The sequence below is a fragment of the Ovis aries genome, chromosome 3 (genome assembly GCF_016772045.2).
Source record: "Ovis aries strain OAR_USU_Benz2616 breed Rambouillet chromosome 3, ARS-UI_Ramb_v3.0, whole genome shotgun sequence".
Lineage (NCBI taxonomy): Eukaryota > Metazoa > Chordata > Mammalia > Artiodactyla > Bovidae > Ovis > Ovis aries.
In genome coordinates this window covers 99,746,389-99,771,221 of record NC_056056.1, presented here as the reverse complement: position 1 = coordinate 99,771,221, position 24,833 = coordinate 99,746,389, and the positions used below count along the sequence as shown (strand labels likewise).

Genomic DNA, 24,833 nt, shown 5'->3' with positions numbered 1-24,833 from the left:
ACAAGGGGTGATCTGTGGGGAGAGTGCTGTAAAGGTGAGCAGATACAGGATGTAATTAGCATACAGTCAAAGGATAACAGGCGCAAAATGTGAGTTGGGGGGCAGAAACGCAACCTAGTTACAGACTACAGATTAGGAACAATTAAAGTAAAAACTAAGAGTGGCCAGGCCTGCTTACTCTTCTCTTTATCTTCTTCGGTCTCAGGAAAGAAAAGGAAAACTCCTCCCTCTCTTTTCCTTTTCCCTGCAACAGAAACTCTCCCTCTGGGCCCAGAGGAGAGCAAAGAGTTTCTTGGTGGGACTTCCTGGGTTGGTGGACAATCCAATCAGTTCTGGGCTGTCTTCAGGCTAATGACTGGGGATTCTTGTGCCAAGGACTTTCCCCACACCTGGTAGACCAGAATCGCTTGGGTTTCCTAGCGTGATTGGTTTATTTTGGCTTGATTTTCACCAGCTCTCTTGTCTGTGCTGGGCATAGGGCTAGGGGGAAATTATGCCTTTTGTGACCCTTAGCGGACAAGCCATTCTGGGTGGGCATATTTTCCAGGGAGTAGGAGATGATCTTTTGAAGCATAAAAAGAAAAATCTCCTCTGTTCTGACAGCTTAATAACTTGGGGAGGAAATATTTCTAAAATATATATATGGGGGTGAATATTTGTACTCACTGCAAGCTGATGTCACAAAAATGAGCTTTTAATAACTTTTCTAATAATCTCATTTGGTTCCTGAGGCTCCTGTCAACTTAAAAAATAGTCACAACCTAAAAGTTGAGAGCTATGTTTCATTTGATGGGAATTTTTTAGGACTTCAGGCCTGGGAGACAGCATCTCAAGTAACCCTGAGAGAATTACTCTGAGGAGGTGGTGGGGAGGAGTTAGGTTGTACAGGAGTTTGCAACGAAGGGTAGGTAGTCTGAACATCAAAAGTATTTTTTGTGAATTACAGAAAACCAATCTAAAATTAAGGAATCCAGTGCCCTCCTGTGTATGGGAAGATGCAGGAGTCTGGGCTCACTGAAATCATTTCTTTCATATGTTTCTCAAAACACACACCCAGTATCCTGTGTTTTTTTTTTTTTTCTACATCCTGAGTTCTTCAGGGCTCACTCTAGAGAGTGGCTGCACCCTAATGGATGCCAGGGCATGTGTTCTTCTTCCTGAGTGCCCTGGAGGGCTGGAAACGCTGATGACTGTGACATCCTTGTTTACTGATATGGCAGGAAATACTCCATTTCTCACTCCTATTAGTGAGTAAAGAGGAATTTAAGCTGCCAGTCCATGTTATTCCGGTCTAGGTTGGTCCAGCTCTGCCTCTCTGGGTTTTATTCAGTCTCTTTTGGGTATATGGCTCAGATGGCAAAGAATCTGCCTGCAATACAGGAGACCCAGGTTCGATCTCTGGGTCAGAAAGATCCCCTGGAGAAGGAAATGGCAACCCACTCCAGTATTCTTGCCCAGGAAATCCCATGGATAGAGGAGCCTGGCGAGCTACAGTCCACGGGGTTGCCAGAAGTCAGGCATGACTGAGCGACTGACGCTTTGGGTAGATGCTCAGTCTTTGAGAGTTTCTGACCTTGCCACCTACTTCTCGCCAGGACCAGAGTCTGAGAACTGGGGAAGCCGTGTCCCCAGGGTGTGATGGGGAGGGTGGCTGGTCCCCATCTGCTGGCCTGGGGGCTCCTCAGTGGCTTCCATGAAGAGGCTCCTGGGCCTGGCTGGTCACACAGTGTCCACCTAACATCTCCTGCTGAAGTTCATGGCTGGGAAACCCGGGGTCTGGTCTTGCCTGGGAGTCAGAGCCAATGCATTGGCTGACAGGGCCCCACTGTACACCTTGATGGCCCCATGGGCTCTGAACGACTGCGGCTTGCTGGGAATGAAACACATGAGTGGAGTATTTGAGTGGCAGGATAAGCTGGGCTGATTTGCTGAATCTCTTGGTTCATGGTTTCTGGGGCAGAAGTTGGTCAAAGTTTAAAAAGTTCGACAGGGAATGAGTGATTTTATTTTTTTATTTAATTTAAAAAATTTATTTTTGTTAAAGACTTTTTTTATTGGCGTATAGTTGATTGATAATGTTGTGTTAGTTTCAGATGTACAGCACAGTGAATCAGTTTTATATATACATACATCTATTTGTTCCTTTTTATTTTTGAGATTCTTTTCCCATAGGTCATTACACAGTATTCAGTGGGGTTCTCTGTGCTGTACAGCAGGTCCTTGTTGGTTTCCTGTTTTATATGTAGTAGTGTGTATTGGTCAGTCCCGATTTCCCAGTTTATCCCTCCACCCTTCTTTACCCCCCGGCAGCTATAAGTTTGTTTCTCCATCTGTAGCTCTGCTTCTGTTTTGCAGATAAATTCACTGGGAAAGGGTGATTTTAGAGAGAAAGGCACTTACTGGTAGACAGTACAATAGAGAGTGTGTAGCTCATGGTGGAGCTGAGTCTGAGCCTTACCAAGTTCTCTCCTTTGAGATTCCGCCGAATGTGGCCCAGTAGCTGGTTCTGCCAAAGAAGGGTCTTCCGGTGCCCTGGCTTCCAGTTAGCGCATCTGTCCCCCTGACCCCATTAGGGTCAAGGCTTGCCACTGACACAGCCACGCAGACCTGAAGCAGTCCCACCATCCTGCTCCAAATTCCCTTAATCCCAGGCGGGAGGGAAATACGAGCTTCTCTTTGCTACAGGACAAAAGTAGTGTGTGGACATCTCTCAGGGATTCCGCTCTGAACCAACACGTTTGTCTGCCTCAAACCTGTCTGTAATTTCTCTGTATCTGAAGTTAGAGAATCTCAAATGCCTAACATTCTATGCTTCCCAGAGACCTAGTTCCAACTACTTTTTATTTGGCTTCAACATTGAATTAGTAGTTGCTTTTCCAAGCTTAATTTTGATGTAAATATTTATTTCCCCATAGGTTACAGGGGGTTTTGTATCGCATTCCTGAAACACCCTGTTTAGATTTTTAGGAATTTGCAAACTGGACGTGACTCAGTGGTAGGGCGTGAGGCTGGAGAGATATTCGACTTCACCGATAGTCAAGGTCTGGCACCGCGTCTCTGTGTGCTGGATGACTGTACTTCCTGACTCACAGATGGAAGCCACTCGTAGTGGCTTAAAACCTTCCGGGAACAAGAGAAGGTAGGAATAAAGAAAAGTTTCATCTTCTAGGTGAATTAAGAGAGATACTCAAATATACTAGAGAGTAAATCTTTTGCTCCTTTTATCTCTGGAGCTAACGTTTGCTTATTTTACTCTCAATAAACTTTCAGGGGTTCAGGGGAAAGTATGTATGTGTGTGTCCGTGTGTGTCTGTGTGTGTGTGTGTGTGTGTGTGTGTGTGTGTGTATGGCCCAGGTGGGACTAGGGTGGGCCCAAGCAGGGCTGGGGGTCCAGCCAGGGTTTGGGGGCCCAGGCCTCTCTTCTGAAAACTATGGGAAATTACTATTTACATAAAAATTAAGCTTGGAATTTTTTTTTCTAAATTAAAAGCTGAAGCAAAATGAAAAGTATTTGGATCTAAGTTTCTGAGAGGCACAGAGGTCATGAGGGGTCATGAAGGGGTCAAGCGCCCAGAAAGAGAGACACACAGAAAGACAGAGAAGATGAGAATAAACCAAAATTGGTGACTCTGGGTAAGATACACTGGGCCTCCCAGGGGGCTCAGTGGTAAGGAATCCACCTGGCAATGCAGGAGACACAGGCTCGATTCCTGAGTCAGGAAGATCCCCTGGAGGAGGCAGTGGCCACCCGCTCCAGTATTCTTGCCTGGAGAATCCCATGGACGGATAAGCCTGGCGGGCTACAGTCCTTGGGGTCTCAAAGAGTCAGACCCGACTGAGCGACTAAACAGTTATAACAAGGTAAGATACATACTGGTGTTCTACTTTTTGGTTTATATAACTTCCTGCAACTCTTCAGTCTGTTGGAATTGTTCAGAATTAAAGTGAAAGGCGAAGTAACCACCTGCACACCTGTAGGCTGCATGTTCATCCTTGAGCAGGAGTCGGGCCCAGGGTCATAGGCAGGTACGGTCACCTGGGTCTCAGGCGGCCTGTGGTGGAGGCTGCTCAGGCCTCCGCCTCCTTCCTGCCCCTTCCCCTCCCTGGGCACCCCTGGCTTAGGTTGAACCATCAACAGTTTCCACCTTCATTCTTTTTCTTTTTTTCAATTTTTCCCACATTTTTGGTCATTTTCTGAGCCTGGCCCTGCTTCGCCTCCTATTCCTCTCTACTTTTACACTGAGTTCAGCAAAACAGGTCATTTGACAGAAGCAAAAAATAAAGCTAGAGCTGTAACTCAAATACTTGGAACTAAATGCCTTTACAATTTCTTTCTTCCAGTAAGAAGGTCATCTCAGGTTCAAGCAGAAATGTCAAACTGCCTGTAATTTAAAGACACATTTAAAGAAAGTAGAACAGGAAAACAGCATTTTGCTGCAAAATGAATTCTTCTTCCTCGGGGCTGCCAAAACCTGATGTTTCCCACACTGCGGCAGCTCTGGTTCCAGCCTGATTCAGAGGTTTAGATGATTGAAAATGATCACTGCTATGTGTTTGTGGTTTAATTGTCTGAAGCCACTTCCTGGAGAGGTCACAGGGAAGCTGCTGTTTTGCCGAAGTCCACAGAGAGGGCTGGAGACAGCTGCCTTTGGCTGGGGGCCCAGGCGGGTCTGGGGGGTCCAGGCCAGGGACTGGGGAGCCTCAGTGGCACTGGGTGCCCAGGAGGGGATCCGTGGCCCAGAGGGGGCTGGGGGTCCACGCGGGGGGGGGGGGTCGGGAGCCCAGGTGACACGGGGGGGTGGCACGAGGTGGGGCTACAGGGGCCGTAGCGGTGGCTTGGGGAGCCACCGTGGGGCTAGGAGTCCAGGCAGGGCCTAGGGTCCATGTGGGGGTTGGGGGACCCAGGTGGGACTGGGGGGTCTAGGTAGGGGGTTAGGGGCCCAGGTGGGGCTCAGGGTCCAGGTGGGAGACTGGGGAATCAGGTGGGACTGGAGGGTCCAGCAGGGGTCAGGGATGGATGGGCAGGGGCTGGTCTGGGAGGAGAGCAATAGTGTAGAATTTTGTCCCCCTGGAACAGGATGTCTGTGTTGGGTCAGCCCTACTCCTCACCCCCACCAGATGTGGTTTCGAGAGGAGAGTTGAAGAGAAAGTGGCGCGAGATTTCTTGGATCTCCTCCCAGCTCCAAGGCTTCAGCAGGCAGCCACCCCAGAGTGGACGCAGCCTGACTCTTGGGATCAGAGTGACTTTAAAAGTGGTTACAAACCTTCTCCCCATCAGAGGAGGCTAAGCCTGAGCCTTGGGGGTGCTTTCATCCCAGGAGAGTTGAGATGACTTTTTACGGTCAACGGGCAGAAACATTTTATTTTTAAGAGTCAGGTCTCAGAAAGAAGAGCAGTGAGAATGTTAAGTGTGACAGATCCCTGTGCGGCTCCTTCCCTGAGCGCCTTGAAATTAGGGGTTCAGGATAGGGGTGATAGGAAGCCTGAACCAAGAGGGCAGTCGGGGTGGGGGTGGGGGCAGCTCCATGAAGGCACTGAGGACCAGGCTCCTTCCGCACATGACCTGCACACGGCCCCATCCAGCCACCGTCTCCACACTGAGCTGGCAGCAAGGCAGACTTTGCAGCTAAGTCTTTGAAGTTTTTCAGGATAGTTTTAAGTTGACGTCTGGGAGGATCATACATTTCCATTTACATTTCATTGGCCCAGATTTTGTCATGAGGCCACTCCTAGTTGCAAGAGAGGCTGGGAAATGTAGTCTTTGTGTGGGATGGGAGGTGCTCAGTTAAGAATTGGGGGGCGGTTTCTGTTACTGGGAAAGCAGACCCTGGAGAAGGAAGTTAGCATCTGTCATAGAAACTTTGTTTCTAAAGACTAGAGGCTTTGGAATCTCCAATCCTGGGTTTAAACATCAACCCCACGTACTAGCTGTGAGACATTGGCCAAGCTGCTTCACCTTTTTAATCTCTTCTACTTTATCATCCATGGATTTGGCATGATATTCACATCACAGGGGCAAAACAAAAGAATCAACACTCAGTATTTAGCACAGCAGCCGTCACTGGTCCCCTGGTTCCTGTGTCAGTGTCTTTGACTTCACTCACTTATTCAGATTTATGGTACTGATTGTTGTTGTTCACTCACTAAGCTGTATCTGACTCGTTGCAACCCCACGGACTGCAGCACACAGGATCCCCTGTCCTTCAGCATCTCCCGGAGTTTGCTCAAACTCATGTCCATTGAATCAGTGATGCCATCCAACCATCTCACCCTGTCACCCCCTTCTCCTCACACCCTCAACCTTTCCCAGCATCAGGGTCTTTTCTAATGAGTTGGCTCTTCACATCAGGTGGCCAAACTATTGTAGCTTCAGTTTCAGCATCAGTTCTTCCAAAAAATATTCAGGGTTGCTTTCCTTTAGGATTGACTGGTTTGATCTCCTTGCTGTCCAAGGGATTCTCAAGAGTCTTCAAAAGCTCACAGTTCAAAAGCATCAATTTTTTAGCCTTCTTTATGGTCCAGCTCTCACACCTGTACATGACTCCTGGTATTGATTGTACGTGTGTTTAACTCCTATTTCTTTCAGTCCTCACTAGAGATCTCAGGAGTCTGGCTAGGACCAGTACAACTAGCATGGGATTAGCTGCCTGTGTTAGTCGCTCAGTTGTGTCTGACCCTCTGTGACCCCTTCGACTGTAGCTTGCCAGGCTCCTCTCTCCACAGGATTTCCCAGGCAAGAATACTGGAGTGGGTTGCCATTTCCTTCTCCAGGGGATCTTCCTGACCCAGGGATCGAACCTGGGTCTCCCACATTGCGGGCAGATTCCTTACCATGTGAGCCACCAGGGAAGTCCCTGTCCAAAGAGGATAAAGCAACATGGTCAATGTCGGGGTTACCTTTACGCGAAGTAAATGGCCTGGTGAAACTTGGGTGGGGTTAGAGGCAAAGTTACAGGAACAGAAGCAGGAAGAGCTGATGGTGAGACAGCCCAGAGTGGACACCCAGCTAAGGGGAAAGTCTCAGGTCCTCCATGTCACCACTTGTCACCAGTAGGGGCGCTCAGGACACAGCTCTGAGCCCCCACCTTCTGGTGGTTGCCCAGTGATGAGGTGGGGGAGGTTTCTAGAGTTCAAGGATCACTTCCTCTGTCTGCCAACACGGCCCTGGCAAGCTAAGAGCTATTTGCATTTACTGTGAGCCATTCTGAATGATATCTGTGCCAGGAATGGGGAACAAGCCAAACTCCTTCAAGAACATGAAGGTGGGTTCTGGCAAGGGTGTTTTTATCTGGATTCATTCATCACTCCCAGCCCCCTAGCTGACTTTCAGGCGTACACATTCCCTGGTACTTTCTGGGAGTGGGCACCACGTAGTCCATGGAAACTGGATAAGATGGAGCCTGTGTCCTCATGGGCTTCCCAGGTTGGCTCAGTGGTAGAGAATCTGCCTGCCAATGCAGGAGACGTGGGTTTGCTCTTCCCCTGGGTTGGGAAGATCCCCTGGGGGAGGGCATGGCTACTCACTCCAGTTTTCTCGCCTGGAGAATCCCATGGACAGAGGAGCCTGACAGGCTACAACCCATAGGGTCACATAGAGTGGGACACTGAGCCGCTGAGTATTGTGTCCTCAAATCTGTCTCCACCCCTGGGGTCCGCAGGTGTGGTCCAAGGCCTGATGGCGCCCACTTCATTCCCTCCTGGGGTAACTCCTCCCTCTGCAGGTGGGGGTATTTACCTGCCCCACAGATGGCAGGTTTGGCCACGTGTCTTGCTTTGGCCAACGGAATGTGGGCCAACAAGAGTGAGCTAGTTCTGAGCAAGCAAGACCTCGCGCGCTCTTGCCCACGTTGTTTATGGTTTGCCATCACATGAGAACATCGCCTCCCAGAAAGTCACTGGTCCAAGGAGAGTGAGACAGCGTTGAGCTGACTTGGGTCCCACCTGAAGCTCGGAGCTGAGCCTAACCCAGCGTAATCTAGGTCGGCCAGCCTCCATCTCACCCACAGACCTGTGAGCGGGAACGAAAGACTGGCGTTCTATGGCGCTGGTTTGGGGCTGGCTTGTTAGGAGTATTGTTGTGGCAGTGGCTGGCGATACAACAGGCAACTGTGATAGAGCGTGAGAGGGACCAGGGGAGATGCGGACGGTCCGGGGGGAGGTGTGGGGGTCCCATGGGGGAGGTGTGGGGGGCATCTGATACTCCAGCTCTGGGGAGGTTGATGGGGAGGAATGCTTTGTGAACTGGTGTAAAATATTCAGTTTTTGGCCCTCATTTTGCTTTTTCCTCTGGGATGCTCTAGACCACAGATTATATAGAATTCCTCAGGTTATGTCAGAATTGTGTGTAAAATAAGAGTTAATCCGAAGGAGATCAGCCCTGGGATTTCTTTGGAGGAATGATGCTAAAGCTGAAACTCCAGTACTTTGGCCACCTCATGCGAAGAGTTGACTCATTGGAAAAGACTCTGATGCTGGGAGGGACTGGGGGCAGGGGGAGAAGGGGACGACAGAGGATGAGATGGCTGGATGGCATCACGGACTCGATGGACGTGAGTCTGAGTGAACTCTGGGAGTTGGTGATGGACAGGGAGGCCTGGCGTGCTGCGATTCATGGGGTCGCAAAGAGCCGGACACGACTGAGCGACTGAACTGAACTGAACTGATAAGGACTATAGCAAAAGTTCTCTGACAAGTTATATTTAACTTGATAGTTATATTGACTTAAAGTTATATTTCACTTAAAGTTATATTTAACTTTAATATGAAGGCCTTTTGACTTTGTGATTCATTCACTCATCCCTCACTCAATAGACAGGAGTTAGGAAACAGCTCTGAACAAAATGAATTAGAAGGAGCACCTGAAGCTTACATGCTGGTGAGATGAGACATAGTTGATGATAAATGTCAAGAGAGCAATAGAGCTGGAAAGGAAAGATGGAGTGTCGGGGCAGAAGCGGATGCAATTATATGGCAGGTTGGGGAAGACCTCGTGAAGAGTGGTGTTTGAGGCAAGACACTAGCAGTGGCCTTAGGTGAGGAAAGAACCTCTTGGGCCGAGGAGCTGGGAGTGCTAGGCACGTTTCAGGAGAGAGAGAGACTTAGGGTACAAAACTCCTATTTCAAGTGAAAATTGCCAGAGAGGAACAGATTTAAAAACTTTGAGTTTTCTTGTTAAAAAAAATAATGAAAGTCTAGGCTACAAGGTTTCTGTTGTCAGGTAAAAGCTCCAGAAAGCAGCCCAGGACCACCCTCACGGGGTCCTCTCTTCCGGTGTGGTGGCTTCTGGTGACACCCGCTCCGTCTGTCTCCTCCTCTAGGCTCTGGTGTGCTGGGCTGGCAGTCTCCCCTTCCCGTGTCCTCCAGAAGTTTCTGGGAGCCATGTTCCTCTTGTCCGTATTGATAATGGGTGTGTCCACCTTCGCCGTGCACGTGGGTAAGTGGTGACTCTCAGCTGGAGGGGCTTGCCTGCAGCTTCTCTGGGGATGTTGTTTAGTCACCAGGCTGACTCTTTGCAACCCCATGGACTGTAACCCGCCAGGCTTCTCCGTCCATGGGATTCTCCAGGCAAGAATACTGGAGTGGGTTACCATTTCCTTCTCCAGGGGCTCTTCTAGACCCAGGGGTCAAACCTACGTCTCCTGCATTGGCAGGCATATTCTTTACCACTGAGCCACCTGGGGATAGGAGTTGCTTTTATCTAGGGAAGTTTTGTTGTTATCGAGAAGCAAGGTGTGGCCATCCATGCCTTGGTAGGAGACACAGTCTTCTCTTGCCGTTCTCCTCTGGTGGATGAGTTTGCTGTGGGCGTCAGTCACTCCTGCCAAAGGAACAAACCGAAGAGACAGTGCTTTTGCCCTTGATAAAGGGTGCCTTTGGATTTTTACCATCCAATGTGTTGGAACTAAGCTGAACTCAATCAAGATTGACTCTGAATGGCCAGCTGTCATCAAGTCAAAAATAAGGCCAAACTTGAGACTTGCCTGGCGGCCCAGTAAAGTTAGGTAAGACCTTGCCTTCCAATGCAAGGGCTGTGAGTTTGGTCCCTGGTCAGGGAGCTAAGATCCCACATGCCCCACAGCCAAAAATCCAAAACATAAAACAGAGACAGTATTGTAACAAATTCAGTAAAGACTTTAAAACTGGTCCACATTAAAAAAAAAAAAAAATTCTTAAAAAAGACCAAAATTTTTTTTGTTATCTTGTGAACCTAATTTAACTCTTCCCACAAAATGTAGATGGACCTTGTTAGCAGCCCTAATGTCATTATCTGGGAGCTTTGAGAGCATTGTGAACTCTCAGATTTGTTGGTGGGGCCCCCCATCGTTGGGGCATGTAATGTCCCTGGAGAGACCCAAAACCTGACCGTGGATTCTCTGTCCTTCAGGGGCCGCAGGAAGCTGCCGATTTCATGGGAGGCACCCCAAAACGAGGTTCCAGCTAGAAGGGGAGCCTTTGGTCTTGAGGTGCCCCCAGGTGCTCCACTGGGAGTCTACCAGCGCCCATGTCAACGTGACTTGGCGTAGGAATGACTCCGCCGCAGCAGGCCCAGCGGAAGAAGAGTCGCGCGTGTGGGTCCAAGACGGAGCTCTCTGGATCGTGCCAGCCTCCCGGGCAGACTCCGGCTCCTACATCTGCACCACCAGGTCAGTGCCTTGGGGACAGGAAGAGGGGAGGGGGCTCTCCCACAGCAGATGCTTGCGTAGCATCTCCAGAACAACCTGGGCTTCCAAATGCAGCCCACAGGTGGGGACCCACTTTACGTCTGCCTCACTGTTCCTGAAGTGCCTCCTAGCCGCGAGCCTGTCCCCGGACGTCCTCACGGTGCCCACTCTCCCCTTCACTGAAGTCTTTGTCTAAGTGTCACCTCTAGGAAGAGGATGTCCCTGGCTGCTTTGTCTAGAGCGGGATTCCTGTCTCTCTCTCACCTGAACTTGTAGTTCTGTCTCCATCTGGCACACGTGTACTGATTCAATGTATTTAAGGCCTTGTCCACCCCATTAGAACAGACACTCCAGAGCGCAGGGCCGTGGTTTGTTTTGTTCACTGCTGAATCCACAGGGGCTTAAGGAATACATGCAGGACCCTGAGTCGGATTGGAGACGGGGGAGAGACTTTAGGAAGCAGTTAATGCAAATGCTTATTGGGGCGGGGAGAGCCAGGCTCATAAAGTTCTCCCAGGTGGTGCCTGTGGAGCTGAGGCTGGAACCCGCAGTTCCTGACATGGGGCTTGGTTCCCCCTTCTTTGTCCTGCTGCTTTTTTCCTCTTTAATTGTGGCGACACAAGGATAATACAACATTTACCATTTTAACCTTTAAAAAAATTTTTTTTAATATTCAGCTGAATCTATTTTAATTTGTTTCTAAATTTTAAATGGGCTTCTCCGATGGCTTGGTGGGTAAAGGACCTGCCTGCAGTACAGGAGATACAGGAGACGCGGGTTCGATTCCTGGGTCAGGAAGATCCCCTGGAGGAGGAAATGGCAACCCACTCCAGTATTCTTGACTGAAAAACCTCATGGACTGAGGAACCTGGCAGGCTCTAGTTCAAACAGTCGCAAAGAGTTGGACGTGACAGTCACTAAGCACGCGTAGCCGCTTTGCAGTGTGGTGTCAGTCTCTGCTGCACAGCACAGTGAGGCGGCTGCGCCTGTGCGTGCATCCACTCCCTTCTGGCCTTCCCATTCAGGTCACCGCAGAGCACTGACTATGTTCCCTGTGCTGGACAGCGTGTTCCCATCAAGTGTCTATTGTACACATAGTGTCAATAGTGTCTGTGTGTCAATTGCAGGCTTCCAACTCTCTGTTTCTATTAATATCACCATTGTGCCTCTGCCTTTTCTCCAGTTCTAAGGTCTTGATAGAATGATGATACTGAGATTATTGTTAGACCAACCGAAAAAACAGAACCCAAACAAACTTACCAAGTTCATTTCCCCCGTGCAGTATTGAAAAAAATACTTCACAGATCTTATTCAAAGATCTTAGCAGTTTCCTGATATGTGATTTCAGTTGATACATGATTTCCAAGAGAAGTAAAGGGGATATTCTTTCTATGGAAACTGGCTCTTAGGAAACAGTCTCTCCATCTGGATAAGGTTTCCTGGGCTAGGAATTTGGAGCATGTTGGGGCTGTGCTGACGCACCCCCCAGAACCTGGGAGGGCGTAGACCCCTTTGAAGAGGCCTTGGAGTTTCTTGTGTACGTGTGCTAAGTCACTTCAGTTGTGTCCGACTCTTGGCAACCCCATGGCCTATAGCCCGCTGGGCTCCTCTGTCCCCGGGATTCTCCAGGCAAGAATACTGGAGTGGGTTGCCATTTCCTTCTCCACTAAGAAACTGGAATTTCTTCTGAGTGGCCTCAATGGCCTTGAAAGCAGGCTTGTGAAGGGTCCTTTGAGAAACATGCAGAATACATCACCATTCCTATATGACAATTATGACACGGTACTTCTTTTGCCCCCCAAAGATTCAAAAGGACTAGGGACAGAAATACTACAATACTAATGAGAAAAATACGGAATGAAGTATTCACCGAGATTGGGGAAGTTATTCTTAATTTCATTAAGTTTTACTTTCATCCTGCCTTGCCATTTAGTATTCTTTTCTCCCCTTTTCAATCAGAAATGCCTCTTACTGTGACAAAATGTCCGTTGAGCTCAGGGTTTTCGAGAAGACAGACGCCTCGGTGCCTCTCATCTTCTACCCACAAATTATACCCTTGTCAGCCTCTGGGCTACTAGTTTGTCCTGATCTGAGCGAGTTCATCGGTAACAATGCTGATGTGAAGATTCAGTGGTACAAGGTACGTCTCTAAAAGTTGCCATTTAATGAATACATGTTTGAAGGGCCATAGAAAAGATATAAAATGCCCATTCTGAAGGCAATATGTTCACTTTTCTATTTTTTTAACCAGTGATTTTTAAAGAGGGCCATGATTAGTATATTCTGTGTATCTTTATGAGGCTTGAGTAAACATCCTCAGATAGTGATTTGAAAAGACAGAGTGTGAAATGAATGAAGAATAAATAAAAGCTGAAGAAAGCAGCTTTTTACTCTGTGCTGTGTCTATAGAAATTTAGAAAGAACTGTTTAACAGCTTTACGTACGTGTTAGTGGAGTTTTTGTAAAAGCACATGAAAATTAACCTTTGGGTTAAAGGAGTCCACATTGGTGCAGACATGATTTCCTGCCTTGTCTGATAGATACTGTTGTCAGCTCCCTCGTGGGGACCAGGGGTGGGCAGAAGGCAGCCGCGGGGCAGTGAGCTGCCTCTCCTTTGCTTGTTTTTTAACTTTTTATTTTGTATTGGAGTATGTTTAATTAATGATGCTGTGATAGTTGCAGGTGGACAGCACAGGGGCTCAGCCATGCAGATGCACGCACCCATTCTCCCCCAAACTCCCCTCCCACCCAGGCCTGGCAGAGTTCCCTGTGCTATAGAGTAGGTCCTTGCTTTTATCCATTTTAAATATTAGCTGCTACTCCTTTTTGGATGTTAACTATCCAGTTAAGTATAGTTTTCACGTTTTTAAATGGTTTAAAAAATTAAAAGAAGACTATTATTTCATGACCTGTGTAACTGATATAAAACTCAAATCTTAGTCTCTGTAAGTAATGTTTTACTGAGCCAGGCTCATTTGTTTCTGTTTTTATGGGGCAGCGACAACTGAGTTGAGTAGTTGGACAGAAGACATGTGGCCTAAAATATTTACTTTCTGGCTCTTTACAGAAAAAGTTTGCTGACCCCTGATATAGACTGTGAGTTGATACTGAAAAGTACAGTTACTTGTTTAAAAATGGATAGAAATGAACACTTTAGTAAAAAAAATAGGTTGACCAATTGACAAGCATTCTAACTACAAAAATAGCTATAGTATGTCAAGTTAATATTGGAAACTTTTAAGTGATTTTCAGATAAAATGATTTTCAGAGTTGGCCAAAAAGTCCATTCAGTTTTTTGTATAGGATGGCATGGCAAAGCCTGAACGACCTTTTTAATGAACCCAGTGAAGTAACCAGCTCTTATGAATTAGTCCACCCAACAGAGGAACTCTTGGTTTCGTAAGAGCATAGAAAGGTCAAGTGAGAGATTTTACAATAGGAAAGAGCATTGATTCTGGGGGGTGACCAGTCTGGATTGGAAACCCTGCATCTTCAGTGACCTGTTGTCTAGCCTTGGTCAGCTTCTTTCCCTCTTTAGCCTGTTTTCTCTGCACGGCGGCAGTGCATGCCTCCTCACCTGGGACTTCTCGAGTGGACGTGGAGCAAGTGTGTGACACACCCTGGGCAGTGCTTGGTGTGTAAATGCGGGTGGACAGGGGCATCCTGGTAGCACTTATCATGTCGGTTCCCGTCCCAAGAGTGCTGACTGTCGCTGGGCATGCCCTGTGTCCAGGCCTGCTCTCAAGTCCCCGACATGAACCCAGTGCAGCAGGGGCTGTTAGCATCTCCATTTTATGGATTAGGAGAGGGAGACACACAAGTGTGAGTACCGTGCCCAAGGTCACTCAGCCGGCAGAGGGTGAAGTCAGACCTCCGACGGTGGAGGCCAGAATGCGCACATCCCTGCCACACGGGGCACCCTGGAGACCGGTAGACCCTGGAAGAACCGTGTGGCTCTGCCCTGTTTTACCTTTTTAAACTTAATCGACACACTAGAGCCTGTTCACATTTGCAGTACACTAATCAGAAACCCACACTCTGTGTGTGTGTGAGTCGCTCAGTCGTGTCCAACTCTTTGGGACCCCAGGGACTGTAGCCTGCCAGGCTCCTCTGCCTGTGGAATTCTCCAGACAAGAATACTAGAGTGGGCTGCCAGTTCCTCCTTCAGGGGATCTTCCTGATCCAGGGATCAAAACCGGTCTCCCACATTGCAGGCAGATTCTTCACCATCTGAGCCCTGTTTGGGTTTGTTCATATTTGATCACATGTGTTGGGAATGATGAAATCTCTGTTTTTAATTAAGTATATTGTTCAATTAGACTTAATGAGTCATGTGGCTGACAGACTCTTCCAGTTATGCCCGAGTTCTTATTCAGAATAAGTCTATGAAATGACTCAGGGTTCTATTCGACGGTTGCAATCGTCATGGTTTTGAAAGAGATGTTCCTGAGAACATTTTGTGCTCATGAGATGTCTGCTCTGCTCTGCTCTGCTCTGCAGTATCTTTGTCCAAAGTGCGGCTTCATGTCTCACACTCAGTTTTCTCTTACAAAATTTTCTCCATCTCTCCTGACTCTTTAACTCGAAATGATTCTTAATGTGATTACTGCAACATCAACTCTTGTGGGCATTTACCATGACTGCCTCATAGCACTCCTTTCTGGATGTTTCCCAGGGCCTATAGGCACCAGTTAGGCCATAAATATATTTCTATTTTAATGGCCTACTTTGTCAAAGAAGATAGTTTCTTTTTTCCCCGTTGTGCCGAAGCAAACGTGCTTTAAACTTTGTGGCTAAACAGACCCAGCCGTTTATTACAAACTTTTTATTTTGTAATGGAGTATAGCCAATTCACAAAAATCTTGTGATAGTTTCATGTGGGCAGTGAAGGGACTCAGCCATACATCACATGTATCCACTCTCCCCCAAACTCCTCTCCCATCCAGGTTGCCACATGACATTGAGCAGAGTTCCTTGTGTTAAATAGTTGGTCCTTGATGGTTATCCACTTAAAATATATCTGTGTGCGCATGTCCATCCCAAACTCCCTAACTATCCTTCCCTCCATCCTTTCCCCCAGCAACTGTAAGTTTTTCTTCTAGGTCTGTGAGTCTATTTCTTTTTTGTAAATAAGTTCATTTGTATCACTTCTTTTTAGAATCCCCATATAAGCAATGTCATATGATATTTCTCCTCTTTCTGACTTGTATCACTCTGTATGACAATCTCTAGCCCCATCCATGTTGCTGCAAATGGCATTATTTCATTCTTTTCAATCCAGCCATTTTATTTTATATGCTAAAACTCCCTCTCCTGAAAACACAGCTAAAAGCACGCCTCAGAGGACAATATTTGCAAAGTAAATACCAAGGTGATTCTTGGGTTGCAAATTCAGTAGTGATGCATAATACCGATGCTGTTCATAGCTTTTGAGATATCAATTAGAATATAACTTAACTTTTTAAAAAAACTTTAAATTTTGTATTGAGGTATAGCCAATGAACAATGTGGTGATGGCTTTAGGTAGACAATGAAGAGATTCAGCCACACATATACAAGGATACAGTGTAACTTTGAAAACCATTTTCCCTTAAGGATTCTGTCCCTTTGGATCAAGACAACCAGAAGTTTCTCAGTGTGAGGGGAACTCGCTTACTGGTAAACAATGTGTCCATGGAGGACGCAGGCTACTATACCTGTGCCATGCCGTATGCCCACAAAGGCAGGCAATACAACATCACCAGGAATATCAAACTCCAAGTTAAGAGTGAGTACTTGCCATCAAGAAACCTCTGCACCCTGGTTCAGCAACAAGCATGCGAGGGGGAAATTAGGGCTCATGTAGAACTCTTTTTTTCCCCCAGGTGGTTATTTCTTGATTGATTTCTTTTTAAAGAAATATTTTTAATTGAGGGAAAATTGCTCTACAATATTGGTTTGATTTCACGTAGAATTCTTTGAGTGTCTTTGGTATCAGAGGAAAACAGATATGGCATATGTCTTGGCACCAGGCTTATAAGACGTGTATGACACTTGGAAGGATAAAAGCTGGGTGATTTTATGAACAGTGAATCCCTGGGTGGTGGACAGGGTTCTAAATCTGAAGTTAAAATGTACACCACTAGAGGGAGCCAAATAGTAGTTCACTTGGAAGGCCCCTCTGCAAGGTCCGTTTGGAAGGCTTGCACCTGGAGGGCCAGTCATCAGAGCCCAGTTGCCGTAACTTTGTGTCTAATTCTAGATGTGCATGCGTGCTCAGTTGGTGGGTCATGTCTGACTCTTTGTGACCCCATGAACTGTAGCCCACCAGGCTCCTCTGTCCATGAGATTTCCCAAGCAAGAATGCTGGAGTGGGTTGCCATTTCCTTCTCCTAATTCTAGGATACTAGGATTTTTTGGAGTTTTCAATGAGAAGTCTATACATTGGTACAGCTGGTGAAAAAAAATCTCTCCTTTTTGATCTTCCCCAAGCATGTCTAGCCTGAAGGCTCAGACGGTAAACAATCTTCCTGCAGTGCAGGAGACCCAGGTTCAATCCCTGGGTTGTGGAAATCCCCTGGATTTGGAAATGACAAGCCACTCCAGTATTCTTGCCTGGAGAATTCCATGGACAGAAGAGCCTGGTGGGCTACAGCCCAGGGTGTCGCAAAGAGTCGGGCACGGCTGAGAAAGCTGAGCGACTAACACACAAGTGTGTCTCGTGGCTCTTGAAACCAGGATTTAAAATAGCAAGGGCGCGCATTGGTTTATATGAGTTCTACCTGAAAATAATGTGTGAACAGTACCAATTAGCATTTCAGGTTTGGTCACTGTTTCTTCCATGCCTCCTACGTGCTGGGCATCAAGCTTGGTGCACGAGGCGCACAGGCGGTGAAGTCCTGGCCCCTGCTCTGGACAGTATGGTGCTTCTCTTAATTTTATACACTGAACAACTACACAATCGGGGTCTTTTCAGGGCTTCCCAGGTGGCACTAGTGGTAAAGAATCCGCCTGCCAGTGCAGGAGGTGCACGTGATAAGGGTTCGATCCCTGGGTCAGGAAGATCCCTTGGAGGAGGGACTGGCAACTTACTCCAGTACTCTTGCCTGGAGAATCCCATGGACAGAGGAGCCTGGCAGGCTACAGTCCATGGGGTGGCAAAGAGTTGGGCATGACTGAGCAAGTGAGCAGACACACACACACTCACACACGGACATTTCAGAGAGCTTTGAAACTATGTTCAGGCATATAATTAGTCTACAAAGGGAAAAGACTTTCTTCTCCCAGAGAATACAGAGATTCAGTCTTAGTACAGGGAAAATCGAGTCTTCCATGAACGGAAGTCTCTCTGTCTGGTGAGGATTCAATCACATCAGCCCCTTGCTCCCCTGCAGAGGGGATCCCCCAGAATCCTGACCCCCCTCCACCGTTGTCCTGTTCATGTGATACTGCACAGGAACACGAGGGGGCGCCAACCTACCTACTATCCTGTGTCCTGAGGACCACACTGTGTCTCAGCTGCTTTCAAGGGTGGTCCTCGGCCAGCTGCAGCATCACTTGGGTACTCATCAGACACGCAGACGCTCAGGCCTCCTCCCAGACATACTGAACAAGAAACAGTGAGCAGCCCATATTTAATAAGCTCCCAGGTGATCCTGACGTGCCCTGGACTTTCGACGCATGGATGTATCTCGTCCTTGGGGCATCTTTCTCCCCTCTCTGCCTCCCTGAAGCAGCCCTGTGACCTTGGAGGGAGGCGCAGGCTCATGATCTCGGTCACTGGAGAAGCCGGCTGCTCTCTGGGCTCACCTGGGATGCTGCCTAAAGCTTATCCCATTAGGGTTTCAGATGCTCTTTAGTGGAAGACATGAGGATGGAGCCGTGGTGGACGTGGGCAGCCCTTCATCCACCATTTGCTGGCCTTTCTGCCCCAGTTGAGATGCCCAGTTTCTTCAAGCTGCTGGGAGAACTGCCTCTTGGGGAGCTGGGCTCTGATTCCCCAGCAGAGTCAGTTTCCTCAATTGCAAGCCCAGGTGGCCAAGCTGGGTTGCCTTGTCTCTCTCAGTGTGGGGTTAGCAGGTTCCCCAGGTGGCCATTCCCAGTGGCACCCGCCTGCCAACGCAGGAGTCTCAGGCTTGATCCCAGGGTCGGGAACAGCCCCTGGAGGAGGGCACGGCAACCCACTCCAGTATTCTCGCCTGGAAAATCCCATGGACAGAGGAGCCTGGTGGGCTACAGTCCATAGAATCGCATAAAATCTGACACAGCTGAAGCGGCTTAGCATACACACGGGTGAGCATCACAAACAGGTGGTTCTGGATGTCCTGTGCCTTTTTTATTTTTCACAAGTGACTCCAGGACTCTGTGGCAGGTGCGGAGGGGGCTACTGTAGGGTGAGGAGCCTTTGAAGGAACGCCCGTCCCATGGACATTGAGAACATTCTTGTTAAGGGTTCATTCAGGAAGCCAGGGAGTGGAATGGTTAATTGTTATCACAGAGCATAGGACATCTGCGAGAGGAATGTGTGTTTAACTGCGGCTTCTTCCAGTAATCTCTCTTCTGGGAAAAGCGTTGGCCAAAGAGCCTCAATTTCGTGGCTAGCCAGTTTCCTTTGCCAGACAAAAGCAGAGTCTCACAATGTCTGGCTCTGCGGCAAAAGAGAATTTAGCTAATTAGCTAAACAATAGACCCTGACCCTGAGCTCGCACTGAAGCGCTTCCTCATTGAATCTCCTTTCCTCCTGCTTTCTCAGAACGAGAGGAGGAGACCATTCCTGTGATCATCTCTCCCCACCAGACCATCTCAGCCTCGCTGGGTAAGGACCGTGTGATCCATGGGGGTGCCTGCAATCTCAAACCTGGGGCCCTGGGACCGCTGTGTCACCCACTGTGCCTGCCCTGGGGGATGCACCTCTCGGGTGGAGACCCTCCCTGCAAGAAATAACAATGTTGTTACTCCAGCGAGAATTAACAAGTGTGAGGGAGCATTTTTCTTTGTCAAATGTTTGTAGAAATGGCATGGTTTGGAAGAATGCATATTTAACTTCTTGAAAACTCTACCTACAAAAAAAACTCCATGTAAAAAATCAGAACATTCTGTGGCCATTGTTAACTACATGAAAGGATAATTGATGGCAAGATGTCCCAGGCAGCACCTGAGGTGTATTTAAAATATTAATAATTCACTTCACCAACATGTGGCTAATGCTAGCATTACGCCCAAGGCTCAGACTGCCCTGCTGGCTCCCTGGAGACAGTTTCTTGTCGCTTACTCTCAGGTCAGTGGGTCAAGGGAGGTAATGCTTGTCAGAGGTTTTCATTTTTCACCCTTTCATTGTTCTGGCCAGCACACACTTTCTTATCAAACACTGTCTAATAAGATGTCTTTCAATGCCAACATCAACCCTGTGGGATGGTCTTATTTCTCCCATTTTCCAGAAGAAAAGCTGCCTGGGGTGAAGGTGGTGGGGGTCATTGGCTCAGTGTCTGTCAAAAAGTCTCAGTTGAGTCTGGCTGGGGTTCAGACTCAGGCCTGTGTGTCTGTGAGGCCCGTACCTTGTGTGTGTGTTTGTTTTTATATAATCGTTTTTTAGGTCTTATGCTCATTTATTAAACCCTGGCTGCAGAGTTCTGTCTCTCCATCTATCAATCATATGTCTATTGACCCACCAATCATTTATCCGTCCTTCCATCCATTCATCCATCCGTCCTTCCATCCATCCTTCCATCCATCCATCCATCCATCCATCCATCCATCCATCCATCTATCTATCCATCCATCCTTCCTTCCATCCATCCGCCTACCTATTTCTTCTGTTTGGCCTTAGGCTCATATTTTAAGGGCTTCCCCGGTGGCTCAGATGGTAAAGAATCTGCCTGCAATGCAGGAGACCTGGGTTTGATCCCTGGGTTGGGAAGATGCCCTGGAGAAGGGAGTGGCTACCCACACCAGTATTCTTGAGACTCCCCTGGTGGCTCAAACGGTATTCTCCAGTGTTCTTGCCTGGAGAAGCCCATGGATGGGAGAGCCTGGTGGGCTGCAGTGTCTGGGGTTGCAGAGTTGGACATGACTGGGCAACTAGCACTTATATTTTAAACTTTAACTGTTGACCATGGAGCCTAGGGGGCTCTTGCAGATGCTGGGGTTGTGGCCTGACACCTGAGTTGCGGCTCCCGAGGCTATCTGGGCTCTCAGAAGAGCCTTCTGGAAGCCTGGGGAGGCGGGGACCCAGGTCAGTGCTGCCCCCGGCTCCTCCATGTTCCTGAGCCCACAAAACTGTGCCTCCCACCCCGTTGCTTTGCACGCATGGATGTGCCAGGCAGAGTCCCTTGTGGCCGGATTGAATGGGCTGCTTCTGCCTGAGAAATCTTTTAAGGTCAGAGGGGTGTCCAGGAAGAACAAAAGTAGGCTTTCTGAGCCTGAAGTGGGGCTGCGGGGTTAAAGCCCATGCCCCAGGGAGGCCCATCTCTCGAGAAAGACATGCATGGGCAGGATTTCTTCTTTTGTTCCCAACTTTGGTGACTAAAAAAAAAGACAGTGATTGAGGCAAGGGACTCAGGACTATCACATCGCACAACTGTAGAAGGCACCCCTCATGTAAAAGACAGTGGCTTTTTCTTTTGAAAGAAGTTTTTATTTTGTATTGGGGTATAGTCAATTAGGGGACTTCCCTGGTGGCTCAGACGGTAAAGCATCTATCTACAATGTGGGAAACCTGGGTTCAATCCCTGGGTTGGGAAGATCCCCTGGAGAAGGAAATGGCAATCCACTCCAGTACTATTGGCTGGAAACTCGCATGGACAGAGGAGCCTGGTAGGCTACAGTCCGTGGGGTTGCAAAGAGTTGGACACGACTGAGCGGCTTCACTTTCACTTTCATAGTCAGTTAACAATGTTGTGATAGTTTCAGGTGAACAGCGAAGGGACTCAGCCGTACATATGCATGTATCCATTCTCCCCAGACTCCCCTCCCATCCAGGCTGCCGCATGACATTGAGCAGAGCTCCCTGTGCTCTACAGCAGGCCCTTGTTTCATCCATTTTAAATAACGCAGTGTGTACATGTTCATCCCAAACTCCTCAACTATCCTTTCCCCCGCTTCTTCCCTGCAGGCAGCCGTAAGTTCCATCTCTAAGTCTCTGAGCCTGTTTGTGTATTGTAAGTTCATTTGTATCATTTCTTTTCAGAGTCCACACATAAGGGATGTCATATTTCTCCTTCTCTGTCTGACTCACCTCACTCCACGTGACAGTTTCTAGGGCTTCCCACGTTGCTGCAAATGGCGTTGTTTTGTTCTTTTATCTGCTTAGTAATATTCCATTGTATATACGTGCCACGTCTTCTTTGGGCTTCCCTGGTGGCTCGGATGGTAAAGAATCTGCCTGCAATGCAGATTCAATCCCTGGGTCAGGAATCTTACCCTGGAGAAGGGAATGGAAACCCACTCTAACATTCTTGCCTAGAGAGTCCCATGAACAGAGGAGCCTGGTGGAGATGTAGGGTCGCAGAGAGTCAGACACGACTGAGCGACTCACACACACACACGCACACACACACATCCCGTTCCCTCGTATATACGCACCACATCTTCTCCACCCGCTCCTCTGTGGACAGTTCGGTCGCTCCCATGTCCCGGCTATTGTAAATGGTGCTGCAGTGAACACTGAGGTGCATGTATCCTTTTGGACCATGAATGGTAAACACAGTGACTTTTGAAAGGGTTAATCCTAGATGAACACGACCTGGGTGGAGAGCTCCCTGGGCAAACAGGAGAGCTGAGACCAGCAGTGGGCAGAGAGAATCCACACCCCCATCCGGATTTTTGGAGGCAGCGAGAATGAATTGTGGAGGAAGGTGGCCTGGGACTTCAGAATGCTCTGTAGGAGCCCAGTGGCCTTGGGAAGCTGTTTGCCTCTGGCTTTCCATCTACCATGAGGAAGGAGCTGGAGATGCTTAGTGAATACTGGCGCTCGAGGTGAAAGCTTAAGGGAACTAACATTCCTTCTAAGAAAAATAACAGTGTGGTGAGGGTGTCTGAGAAGAAGTGGAAAGGCCCACTGCTCAGATGCCCTGACGTGACCCCTGTCCGCCCGCTGGGTTCTGACATCTGATGCACTATGTCTTGCTGTCACAGGGTCAAGGCTGACAATCCCATGTAAGGTGTTTCTGGGAGCCGGCATACACACAACCACTCTGCTGTGGTGGACGGCCAACAACACCCGCATAGAGGACGCCTACCACGGGGGCCGCGTGACCGAGGGGGAGCGCCAGTAAGTGATGGGGCGGATCTTCCTTGTCAGCTGGGCACAGCTGTTGTGACCCTCTGCAGACGACACTTCCTTGTACAGACAGTGTCCTAGCCAACCCATCCTATATGACATACACACACACACCACAGTACAAACCCATATATATTTTTTATTCTAATCTGTTGGATTTTTAGCATCTTTGACATTGAGTTTTGCTAAGAATCACCAACTGCTCCTGAGAATCAAGGCTTGGAACGCTATGAGTTGAGTAGCAGCCTTATACTTGGTTGGCGTCGCCTCTTCTGGTTGTTTAATTAAACCTTTTTCTCTCAAGTGTTACAGTTTTCAAACAAATACTTTGAGCTAAGATGTGTCCATTCCTGACTTTGCAACCTGGGAGTCCAACATTTTCACAGCCCTTAAAGAGATCCTGAGATGTAGCGGCAGGATCTGAGCCCCACCTATTTCTCAGGGAACGGTGGGCTACCACAGTCTCTAAGGAAGGATGCTATGAAAGAAAGTGAGGATTCTGTTCTCATAAGCCTTCATCTCTGGAAAATGTTTTCTCACTCTGAACACAGAACAGTCAGGCCTAAATGGGAACCATTTTTGTGTGAGGAAGGCAGACCCTTCCATGTTCCAAATCATAAAGGATTTTTAAAATTGTAGTGTCGGTACTCTGAATTTGCCTGAATTTTTGCTTGCCAAATTCTTGTCTTTTTGGAAAGATCTATCCAACAAGAACTTTCTAGATGCAGTTTAGTGGATAGAAATTAGACGTGGTTAGCATGGCCCTTTGCTCGTGGATCCTCATTGCAAGAAGTTTGGGCAGGACTCACATGCCATATGTCAGCTTGCTCATACTATCCATTTACTTAAAGGAGCCTATTCTTCCCCCACAGATGAAAAACAAAAATAGTCCTAGTGGATCCACAGCCACAGTATTTTTATTTGTACTAATAAATAATGTGAAGCATCTTTGGATGCCTGTAACATTACAAGTGGCAGTGATGTTGACTAGAGCCCTGCCCCGCGTCTGCTGCCCTTGGTTCTGAACTTGAACTTCCAGAGTGAGAGCTGGCGGTGATGAGAGCAGACACAGAGGAGGATGGGATTCCTGGCACTCCTCCCTCCCTTCAATATGCAAATGATTGGTTGGTCATACAGTCCAATTTCCCCAGACTAGACATTTCTGTTCCCACCAATGGTTCATTGTTCATCAAGAGCCTTATAAAGTGACCCCCCCCCCCGCCCCTACCTGTTTATCCAAAGAAGCTGGCTTCTGTAAGTTCGCATTGTCACAAGCATCCTATCCCAGCGACCAGCAGCTTGAGAGTTATTCTTACCTTCAGGAACAGGCTTAGAAATTCTCCCGAGCACATAACAACTGTAATGCCAAGTGGCCCTAACGTGGTAAATTGTGCCATCTGTTTAAGTCCAGTGGAGCTCTGAGGATGTGTAGGTGTGTGTATTGAAAAGCCGAGCTGGCGTTTGGCTGCGGATGTTGAGCTCTGTTTTCTCACTCAGGGCATACTCAGAAAACAATGAGAACTACGTTGAGGTGCCACTGATTTTCGATCCTGTCAGAAGAGAGGATTTGCACACGGATTTTAGATGTGCTGTCCGTAACACAATGAGTTCCCAGACGCTTCGTACCATGGTCAAAGAAGGTATGGATTTTGCGGGGGTGGGGCCACAAAAGGGAAAGACAGTGTTGGGTGCTCCGTGGATGTGAAACAAAGGTCCTGATTCATCAGGTGGTTACTTAGGTGAGTCTGTGAGTTTTCCATTAGTGGAGCTCAGAAAACACATCTCTCTGTATTGGTGAATGTTTTTCTCTCCGAATTTGTGAATGTTTTTGGTAGGATGGAGGCTGGCTTTGGGAGATTATACTCAAAGGAAAATTTAAAAAGGAAGCTGATTTTTTGGAAAAAAAGACAAAATGG

The 24,833-nt window shown here is 48.0% G+C and overlaps 1 protein-coding gene across 5 annotated transcripts in view; it reads left to right on the top strand.

The window, feature by feature from the left end:
* Positions 1-24,833, top strand: part of IL1R2 (interleukin 1 receptor type 2) — a 36,251-nt gene that overhangs the window by 7,032 nt on the left and 4,386 nt on the right. For 2 of the 5 annotated variants that reach the window (XM_012173720.4, XM_042246373.1), the window contains exons 2-8: positions 9,318-9,433; positions 10,385-10,643; positions 12,621-12,801; positions 16,257-16,428; positions 19,393-19,455; positions 22,773-22,908; positions 24,415-24,557. In XM_012173720.4, the coding sequence (XP_012029110.2) occupies positions 9,379-9,433; positions 10,385-10,643; positions 12,621-12,801; positions 16,257-16,428; positions 19,393-19,455; positions 22,773-22,908; positions 24,415-24,557 (1,009 nt within the window). In that variant the 5' untranslated portion in view covers positions 9,318-9,378. Of the gene's footprint in view, positions 1-3,015; positions 3,140-3,692; positions 3,862-9,317; positions 9,434-10,384; positions 10,644-12,620; positions 12,802-16,256; positions 16,429-19,392; positions 19,456-22,772; positions 22,909-24,414; positions 24,558-24,833 lie in introns of those variants that run through there. The other 3 variants (XM_060412381.1, XM_060412382.1, XM_042246372.1) reach the window with 3 other exon arrangements.